General features: G+C 34.5%; 1 protein-coding gene across 3 annotated transcripts in view; it reads left to right on the forward strand.

Moving 5' to 3' along the window:
- LOC121323157 (tetratricopeptide repeat protein 39B-like) overlaps nt 1–6,800 on the forward strand; it is a 39,816-nt gene extending 33,016 nt beyond the window's left edge. For all 3 annotated transcript variants that reach the window (XM_041264026.1, XM_041264036.1, XM_041264044.1), the window contains 5 exons: nt 229–349; nt 996–1,107; nt 1,681–1,798; nt 2,985–3,101; nt 4,082–6,800. In XM_041264026.1, coding sequence (XP_041119960.1) covers nt 229–349; nt 996–1,107; nt 1,681–1,798; nt 2,985–3,101; nt 4,082–4,178 — 565 coding nt within the window. In that variant the 3' untranslated portion in view covers nt 4,179–6,800. The remainder of the gene's footprint in view (nt 1–228; nt 350–995; nt 1,108–1,680; nt 1,799–2,984; nt 3,102–4,081) is intronic.
- Nucleotides 6,801–11,334: the final 4,534 nt, after the last annotated feature.

Here is an 11,334-nt window from a genome sequence, read left to right on the forward strand (position 1 = left end):
GAGATCAATCAGCTGCTAGGAACCGGATGGGTATTGTGTTTCTTTTTTTTATCTTTTGTAATCATTCCTCATGGTACTTCTTCGTGGTGATTTATGGTCTGAAGTAATGATGACGAAACAAAGTTTTTTTTTTCTAAAGGTGATGTACATTTGTGATGCTGTACATTTTACACGACTGTACTTCTCTCCATATTTGGCATTTTCTGGATTTTCTGTGTTTTTCACTAGACAAGTTGAAGGGTTAAAGCAGAAAATTGCTGGTAAATCCATTCCCACAGAAAAGTTTGCTGTGCGAAAGTCCCGGCGCTATTCTGCTCCAAAACCTGTGAAACTGGTGGTGCCTGCTCTGGTATGAACAGATGTCATTGAATTTCTATAGAAAAGGAATTTATTGTTATGATTTACCACTTTTGGTTTAAAAATGACAAGTGCATCTTAACTTTGTTTAACATTAACATTAACTTTCAGCACCTTTTAGGAAATAAAAAAATCTGTTTTCACAGACCCTGGATAGCAATCATACCTTATGTTGGCTTTCTTACAGCAAGGTAGCCCAGTAAAGATTAATGCTAATCAGGACCTGTGAAACTAGACGACAAGAATGCTAATTACAGTTGACACATTGTTAAGCTAATGCCTTAAATACTGAAGTGAAATAAGTCTGGATGTCTCGACCTAGTCCAAATTACAAAGCCACTACATAGACGCAGTATCAGCGTCTGCTTGAGAAGACACAGGAGTAAATAGCTGAGGGTGATATTGGAAGGAAAGAACAATAACAATTACTAGCTCTGGTCAGGCACTTTGTGTCCCATTTCTTCCACAAACAGATTTGTTTTATTATTGAATTAGAAAATGATTCCTCTCCAGATTTTAAAAGTAAGCTTTTTTGTAATTTACTCTTTCTTTCTTTCTTTCTTTCTTTCTTTCTTTCTTTCTTTCTTTCTTTCTTTCTTTCTTTCTTTCTTTATTTATTTATTCATTCATCTTCCCAGGAAATGATGTACGTTTGGAATGGCTTTACAATTGTTGGCAAGAGGGCTGACCACACAGAGAGTCTGCTCATTACAATTGAACAAGCAGAATTGGCATTGAACCAAGAAACCAGTAAGTGTGGCAAATGAGGGATTGCACACAGACCTTGTGTTGTTTCACACCACTGGGCTCTGTATGTTTTGAGAAGCCAGCATTTACATTCTACTCCATCTAAAAGCATTCTTTCAGTGAAGAGGAGGGATGCAATAACGTATGCCCTGGCAAAATGCCAGTATAGTCCATAAATTAAATGATTTCCTCTGGTACTGGCGGATTTAAAAAAAAAAAAAGTTGAAGACCTTGAAAAAAGACTTCAAGTCGAAATATTTTGTCATTAAAATGTTTTTTCTTTTAGTATTTCTTGTATTTGATCGGGGAGGGCGGGCGTTCGGTCAACAAATCACTCCTGAGGATAAATGCCAGCAGGATATGGCATGTAAACTGATCCACCGATGTTTAGTTTATTTAAAATAAGCCCCATTAAGTTGTTTCTTATGCAAGTGTGTTTGCAAATTTCATTTTAGAAATACAAATCTTTAATGGTTTTACACCGTGATCATTTTATAAAGAAATTGAGATCTATATATATGGCTGTGTGTGTGCCCGTTTCGAAGCATTACCATAACTTTGTATATGTGGTTAAAGATCCCTCAGAGTACCACCCTGATGACCAGTGCCTTGTCCAGATGTTGAAGGGACTTTGTCTGAAACATTTGGGTCGTCTTTTGCAAGCTGAACTCTGCTTCACTCAAGTCAGCATGAGGTAACGCATGTTTACTGAGACATTTTTACTTTGTTTGTGTTAAAAAGGCTTTCGTGACAAAAGTAATAAAAGCTCTGTGTATTTGATATGGCTACTCAATGTCAAAATCAGTCCTTCCATTAAGATTTTGACTTGGGCCAGAAAGACGTACTAAAGAAGAGCCCTAGAAGCATGCCTGAGGAAGGTGTATTTCTGCAAGGTATTTTAATGTTGACAGTTTACTTTCTTCCAGTTTGTTAATTCAGCACTATTCACTGTGTAATATATATGGATAAAAATATCTCCATTGCAAATCCTAAAGAACCTGAAATACAAGAGGGGTGGGTGGGGAGGTTGAATTACTGGACCACGTCATCATTATAGCGCTGTCCTTACAAAGGTAACACAAAATTCTCCTGTCAGGACACTGAACTCTGATTGGCTATCATATTATTGTTAATAAAACAATGAATAATCCTCTCACTACACCGAAACCGTAGCCTTAAGGTCAGTATCCTGTACTGCAGTCATACCCATCTAAAGTAGTTCATGTTTGGCAGTGAATAAGTTGCTATGTATAAATAAAAATAAATAAAAAATAAAAAATTGGCCAGAGATGCTGACTTCCTCAGTTGTTCTGACAGGAACATTTTGTGGTTTTTTATAAGCACTGCCATCCCTTCAGTGGTCATTTTTGTTCTGACCTCATTACAGAAATCCACCTTTTTCAAGCCTGCTTAGTACTTCTTTAAATCAAAACCTCTTCCAGCAACTCATTATTACATTTCGTAGATCTACAATGTTACAGTATTTCTTTAAGATTATTTGGTACTTTCCACAATATACATTTTCATTTTGCTATTTTTTTTTTTTTTTTACATTTTAATATTAATGTTTTGTCACTTTTTATAACTTGTGCTGAGAATTCAAATTCCAGAACTCTTTTAAATGCCTTCAGGAGCAAAACATAACCATGTTCGTATTTATTTGTATATCCCAATTTTATAAATGATGGTATCAAGAGGATATCCCAGGATATATGAAACAGCACTGAAAACTGCATACTGGTCCCACCTAGGATGACTATGAATGATCCATTTAAAAACCCAAAGAGCTAGAGTTTGCAACACAGATTTTTAGGTTTTGCTGCCATTTTGTGGTCGTATTGTGAATCATTTTTTTGTTTGTTTTTTTGTCTCCTTTGTAGTGAGAAGAGGATAAAATATGATCATTATTTGGTGCCATTCAGTTTATATGAGCTGGGGCTCTTGTACAAGCAGCAAGGAGACTTTCAAAAAGCCAGCGGATTTATAGAAAATGCAAAGTAAGTATATTTTCTTAGCAACCCTTCAATAGTATATTTTAAGACCAGTCACACTTTATTTTAAGGGCTGTTTTTTAGGTTATTAACTGTTAACAAACATTGTTAATTTTTAGGTTAGGGTTAATTTAAAAAAAAAAAAAAAAAAAAAAACAGATTTTAATTTGATAAACATTACTACATTAAGAATCTGAACCAATTTCAAGCATACGATCGACTGGGTATTGCTCATCCATAGGGCTCTGGTGTTTGCAGTTTTAGCTGGCCTATTGTATATTATTAACTAACAGTTTACCTAAAATAAATAATGTACATTAACATGTTTATTAGCTGTTTGTTAACAGTTAATAAACAATAAAAACAGTAACTAAAATAAAGCGTGACCTTCTTGTGTGTATTTTCCTAGTAACTGAAGACATTGTAATTGTAATTGTTAGTGGAAGTTTTAGGGTAGGAATACAAGCTGTGCAGCAAAATTATTCTGTTTTTTTTTTTTTTTTATGCACTAAATTTAAAGGTAGTGCATAAAAGCTGCAGCTTATCTGGAGCGCTGTTTGGTGCACCATTCTGTCTGGCTGCTCTTTGAATTCCTCAGGCCAGCTTTAAGTTCTGTATTGTATCACCTTTCTACTGTATTGTTTCAGGTTTAGGTCATGTCTCTCATACACTGAGGGGGATATTATTAAAACTTAATAACGGGATTCTGTAATTTTAGTATAAACCTTCTTTGTTTTTATATACATGCATTTAGTTAAACTTTTTTTTGTATTGCTCTGTTAAGTAATGGTGTTTAAGTAACTGTGAAAAGGTGTTATTTCATTTTTTATTTATTATTATTATTATTATTATTATTATTATTATTATTATTAATTCGTTCGTGTGATTTTATTAGCAGACATTTTACTGCTGTTACCAAGCTTTAGAAATCACTTCCTAAGGCTTTAACTAATTTACTGTTTGTTTGTTTTTTATTCTTATTTTAGGCAAAACTACAAAGGCTATTCAATGGAATCCAGGTTGCACTTTCGTATCCACGCTGCTCTCAACAGCCTCAAAGGATCCCCAACCACCACATCTTAACAAGATTTTTCGGTCTGTTTTTAAACTGGGTCTGTAGTGGCAGGTTGTTCTTTCAGGGATCCGAAATAACCTAAACGATACAAAGGAAGTGTCCTACACAAACATTTAATTTGCATAAAACAGAGCTGCTGATAGTCAATTTAAATTTAAAGTATTTCATTCAGTAAACAGCACTTGGCGTTTTAGCAAGCACATATAACATGGTGTGTAGTTGCTATTAAATCTAGATCTTCACATTGGCATTTTAAAAGTCTGTCTGTACGTTAATAATCAATCGCTGCAGCTCAGTTGTTTAATTGGTTTTTGGACAGACGTCTGACAATAATCTCTGTTTAATCAAGATATAAGTATTTGTTCATGAATACCTCACAGACCTATACTTGAAATACCAATGTAAAGGATGTAATTTAATGCTTACTTGGGACACTGAATTTTGAAATGTTACTGGTTTTGTGCTACATGTTCTAAACAAATCTCTGAAATGTATTTTTCCTTTTTAAAGCTTTACATTATTACAATCAGGTTTGTGTGTGTGTGTGTGTGTGGTGTGTGCACTCTGTGGTGAGTGTTAATATCTTGTTTATGGAAAATATGTCTTTGTGTTAGACAAGGCATTCTTATCACCAACAGCTAATTTTTCTTACTGATCAATATGCTTTATATGCTCTGTTGGAGCAACATTGTCGGACCTGGTTTCCCACACTACAGAAAATATTTGAAGGTGGTTTGGCTGTACGTTGTTCCCACACTGTATAGCATTGTCCATATTATTTTCACAATTTAGTTTCCGACCTTTTAATAGTAACCCTTTGTTTGTTCAGCATCTTCTGTTACATTTTCTGGCATGGTAATTTATTAGTCAACTACTAATACATCGTTGATTCTGCTCTACATATTTAGTTTTAAATGTGGAGAATTGGGTTGTACAGTTCTGTGTGTCTACTACTTGCTGCATGAAGTAGCAGACACATACAACTGGCTTAAATACATACAAATAGTAGGTATACAGTAGTTCCTGTATTAGAATGTCTCATACTCACAAACATGACAAGATCCTTTCCAAAGGCCAGTGTTTATTGGCTTAAATACATAAGTAACATACAACTTTATTAGTGGGTGTTTTTTTTTGTTGTTTTTTTTTTTTAAATCTGAGGAACTACCCTGCTTCAATATGAGCAACAATAATCTTTACCAAAGTAGCTGTAGAACATGACAAAAAAGTAAAGTATGTGGCAGAAAGTATTGGGAAAGCTTGGCTCCTCATCCTGTAAAGACCCTACCAGACTGGAGTGCAGGGTGAGCCATATGATCAGGAGCTGGCTGGTTTGAATCCTCCTGTGCCAAGTTGCTGATCTTGACTGGGAGCCCACAGAAACCATTGAATTAACTTTTGCCTTCCTGTGGGTTGGGGAGGAATATAGTTTGGGCACAGGTAACACCCCCCTGCACTTCTGTAGCCTCTACTGGTCATCAGGGTGCTGGAGATTGCATATTCTGGCCTCTTGACAGCAGAGTTCAGTAGCTTGAGAGCACCTGTTGTTTTAAGTTTGGCAGGTGAAAAGAGGCAATTGGCAGTGGGAATAGAGGTCACCGATCCACTGTATATTCAGTACTCATGTTCGGTTGTAGTGGTTAGGTGGCTTTCAAATTGGGCATTTAAAAAAAGTATGTTAAATTGATAAATAATTAATAATTTTAAAAAAAGTAGGGGAGACAATCTGGGTAATTTACTGTTACTGTGAGGTGGGGGTTATGACATGCTCTTACCAGTTTGCGTGTGGTAAGATTTTTACATGGGACCTTGGACAGTTTTTTATAATGTGTAGCTGACAGATTTCAATAGCTGTATGCCCCTAATATACAGTAACACAATGCAGTGCCTTCTGATTGAACACTTGAACCACATGAAAAATCATTCACTCCAATCACAAGTTTTTTTTTAGGGGGGGGGGGGGGTTCTCTCTACCAAACTGTCTTGCATGAAATATCACAATCCAAAGCTAGAAATCTTTCAGCATCATTAACAATATTGCAGTACTAGGTTATCCTGTAGGCTTTCAGTTGAAGCTAATGTTTTATGAATGACTCCCAGTGTTCTCAGTTTTCTTTTAAATTCACCATTTTATGGATTGAAATTCTATTCTATTTTATGGCTTGAAAGTTCCTGACATCTTTAGTATGTTAAACAAATGCCAGGTGGGTCTGCCGTGATTTAAGAAAGGCACAGTGGGGCAACTGAAAGGGTGCACCAGTTCAGCCTTTCACCAGGTCAGCCTTTCACCAGGTCAGCCTTTCACCAGTTCAGCCTTTCACCAGTTCAGCCTTTCACCAGTTCAGCCTTTCAAGCAACTTTCTGTGTGTTGTGTGTTTGTTTTTTTTTTCCTACTGAACTGTACACAATGATTGTGAAAAGTAAATGCTGTAACTGTCCACTTATAAAACAATGTAATGGGATTGTAGAGTCATTCAAATCATTTTACTAAAGTGTTTCTACAGGTTGATTGTTTCTTTTTCCAAAAACCTTACTTGATGAGGGCACTGAGGCGAATCTATTTTGAAAAGTTATTCTGAAAAACAGTTGAGAGAGAGAGAGATACATACATACATACATACATACATACATACATAATATATATATATATATATATATATATATATATATATATATATATATATATATATATATATATATATATTTTTTTTTTTTTTTTTACTTTATATATCCTGGTACTCCTATTAACATTGTAATTTGGTCATGTTAACTATTTTATTGTGAAATTTATTGGTAACATTTTTTACAAAAAAATGTATTGGTACTCAAGTCTTGAGGACTTCTGTTACTAATGGTACATCCCCATAACTAATGCACAAAAAGCACTATGCTGTAATACTGCCAAAGGTACACACATGGATTCTGAAGTAAAGTATAGTTAATAAAGAAAAACATTTTGGCAAATGCATTGGATTCATAAAAAGGAACAGAAAAAAAACATACATAAATGATAAAACAGTGTTGTTTACACACTATTGCATTACAGGCAGAGGGGCATTTCGGTTTTTCAATGAAAGATACGCAGTAGATACCCTGTGGCCCTGGAGCTAAACTGACTGGATCAGCATGTGTCTGTGGACACCATAGAACATTAAAATTGTATTTTAGTTATACATGCGGCTGATTTCACAGGCCTTTGCGTAAGGGGGCTGTGAAACCAGACAACACTTACATTTAAGCAGCAGTAAGCAAATTATTTAATCAGCAAATTAATGTGTTAAAATATTACTTGTAATCAGCAAACGGGTTTATATACATGTGCTTTTTTTCTATCATATATATATATATATATATATATATATATATATATATATATATATATATATATATATATATATATATATATATATAATATTAGTCAATGGTCAATGTAACTTATTGTTTTTTTCCTTCTGATTTTTACCAAAATAAATTTTGGATTGTTTTGCTCATTTCTTTAAATTCATTGCAATTTGTGCGCTGTATGATCTTCATACAATACAATTGTTTTATATGTAGTGTATTTCTCCCCAACCTCTCTTTTGTGTGTTTGCTATTCATACTTCATATTTTGAAGTATGTTCTAAACAAGAACCTTATGTATGTTCCACAGCTCTGCCGTGGTGTAAATGTAACAGAATTCTAAATAAAGCCATGTACTTCAGAACCAACAGTAGTCTTGTGTGTTTTGTAATAAACTATTAAGCCATATTGGCTGGATCGCATGTTGGCATTTGTCCATGTGTGGCTTAAATTTTTACAAACAAACTAGTGGGGATAAAAACATAAGTGAAATCTAAAAATACTTTTAAAACAAATGCACACTGTTTTGAGCTCCTAATACAAGAGCTGTACAAACTGATGCAATTTTTATAAACCTATGAAGGCACAGTAGAGGACGCATTCCCACAAGAAAATAATACTATCTAGCACAGAAAATAATATCTGGAATTTGTGATCCTAAAATTTATTTTGGGGAACAATTGGGTTCAATTTACACAATTTTTCTGTGAAAGTAAAATAAACTGTGTTCCAGTTATAAAACAACCTTAGTACTTGTGACTAAAAACTGTCTAAGGTACTTTCTTACTTTTTCCATTCTTCCAGCATTTTCTTCATAATGAATGCACATTCTCAATCACAAATAATGGAATGTTCTCCTTTTAAATAAATAATAAACAGTTAATTAGTGACTGGAGTAAATGCGTTGCTTCTTTGCACTCGCCTAAGTCAAGTGGGAGATATATGTAAGTGTACAGCTATGGTCAAAAGTTTTGCATCTCCTAGAATTTTAGGACTTTAAAAAAACTATATGAACATCATTTTTATCTTTTATTTAACACCACGTAATCAAAGAAAACTACAAAATTATATTGCAAAAGTCTACCTGAAGCCATAACAGTAGTATAGTATTTCATGTTTGATTTCAAAATGTCAAACTTTCTGTGAAATATATGGAAAACTACAAAGCGGTATGTAATTCAATATGTTAAAGTAACATATTGTTCTCCAGATTTATGTAAAAATGTGAAGTGTCAACCGTTTCAACTTTATCCCATTAACAGGGATTTCATCTCCAGCAGGGGATAAGTAATATTTTATTAATTACTGGAGTTAAATGGTTTGTGACTGAAGGCCTTAGCAACCAGAGCAACAATGTACTGTTGTTCAAAGTGCCCCAACAGGAGACCTAACCCTGCCCTGGAAGCACTACACTGCCTGGGGAGGCAGCCGTGCCAATCATTTGTGCCTTAAAATCATAGTCAGTGTATGACAAGTGGAATCTCTCCTGTTCACTTCCTTTGGGGTACCAACCATAACACAAAATTATATAGTTTGGATAAACAAACCTCACAAATAGGGTCCATTCACAGCAGCCTGTCGTTGGGCCAGATGACTGATTAAGTTGAAGACTCAGATTGGAAGCAACAACTAACAGACTTTTTTTTTTTTTAATGAAATCCAGGAGTTCAGAAAAAGGAAAGACAAAAGCACTTGTCATATAATAGCTATAACGTACTTGGAGACAGCCATCTTCCTCTGCTGATTTGTTCAATCCATACCCTGGCAGGAAGAACTGTAGTTGAATTTTCATAGAGCATGTTACATTACTGGGGATTCTCCTAGATTATAAAATGTGTACTACTCCATTCAAATTTTTAAAGAGCTCCTTCACAGACATATACAAAAAAAAAAAAACAATTAGTTTTGTCATAATTACGAAAACCTGGATAAACACTGTAAATAAAGCAAGTACAGTAATAAAAATGTGATTTATACAACGTATTTTCTTTTATTTTTTTTTATCAATCAGACTAATCTTGCTTTTGTAAATGGCACTTACTGTTGGCACTGTCTTTATATGAACATCTTGAACAACAATAATTAACTTAGACTTATAAAGCACTTTGTGTGTGGCACACACCTCAGAGCATTGTACATATAGAGCACAAAAGTACACCAATACAAGCAGCAGATATAGGCCTAGGCAGCTGCACAGGCCAGACTAAATAAATAAGTGTTCAAGTTAGTTTTGAAGGATTGAACAGAGTCAGAGTCCCTAATACCTTGTGGAACTGAGCCAGTATTTGATTAAAGACAATTGAAATGATCAACTAACCTATCAAGTCAAAGAGACATAGCAGTAGTGTGCAGTGACTGACTCAGTATATCAAAGAGACTGGATGCAGTTGATGAATTTATTTTGCGAGTTTTATTGTAAATGCACTACACTCTTAGTCTGTAAAGGCAACTTAATCTCAAAAAGACAAGCCAAATGATCAGATATAGTAGGATCTAATGTTGACAATTTTCGAACATCTAAGCCATGAGAAATTACAATCTAATGTATGGCCACGATTGTGCGTAGGCACTGTAAAATGCTGAGTGTAATCAAGAGAATCTAAAAGTCTTAGAAATTCCACAGATTTCAGATCAGATTCAACATCAACATGTATATTAAAATCTCCAGGTAAAAGGACCCTACTGTCGTTAGCAGAAAGAGCTGACAGGAAACTGGCAAATTCTGTCAGAAAAGATTCATTAAATTTGGGCGGATGATAAATTACTACAATAAGAACAGGTAATTGCATATTTAACAAGTGTCAACAAGTCAAAAGAATAATATTCATTATTTTCTTGCTTAATATTGTGATTTGTGTGACAAATAGTGGCAAGTCCCCCCCCCCCCCCCCCACACACACAAATATTCTCTTTAATACTTCAGATATTCTATCATTGATATCATTTGTACCAACATTTACAGTAATCGTGGAGTGTCTTCTATTGGTGTGAACAATTTAACAAATTCTCTGTTCAATATCCTTTAGCACCAGTGAGACTGGTTACAATTCGATTTAAACGGTCTGTATGACATAAGTCAGTGTCTGCATGTAATGTGATGGAATCCCCTATTAAAAATACATCACTCTGTTTCTTGTTTCACTATCATCACAAAACCTGAAACCTAATTAACAGACTGATTTCTGCAGGATCTTTATGATTTGCCCTGCCTGTTTTCTTGTTCCTGGCTGTAACCCAATTTCTTGTCGCTGTTTTTTTTTCCACTCAGTTCATGTCCTAATTCTGTATTAGTATGAGGAAGACTAGCTTCCTCTAGAAAGTCAATTCACAGTCTCTTGTGAGCTCTCCTATTGAGTCCAAAAACAGTCCACTGATTAAAACTAGTGTCAATAAATTGCTCATTTAAACTGATTGTTCGGAGTGTATCAGTTTGTTTTTCAAGTAAGATCATTTTTTCTGTTAATGTCTGAACAGTAATACACTTCTCACAAATAAAATTATCCTTAAAACAATAAATCTGTGTAACATTGGCATAAAAGTGATTTCAGGATCTCTGAAGATTATACCCAGAGGTAACATATATATCTAACCAAATCGTGAATATCAAAACCTATTTAAAAAAAAAAAAAACTGTCGCGGCATGGGACGGGGTGAAAACTCTTCACATGTAAAACGTGTTTATTTTGTGTGGTTTAGTTGTGTAATTATCTTATTGCAGTGGCTTTAAATACGCATTAGCTGGTTGGTAACTTTTTTGACAGGTAACCGTTGTTGTTAATATTTCAAATCACACAACTGGAGGGCCCGCAATAATTAATGGTG

The sequence above is a fragment of the Polyodon spathula genome, chromosome 1 (assembly GCF_017654505.1).
Source record: "Polyodon spathula isolate WHYD16114869_AA chromosome 1, ASM1765450v1, whole genome shotgun sequence".
Taxonomy (NCBI): Eukaryota; Metazoa; Chordata; class Actinopteri; order Acipenseriformes; family Polyodontidae; genus Polyodon; species Polyodon spathula.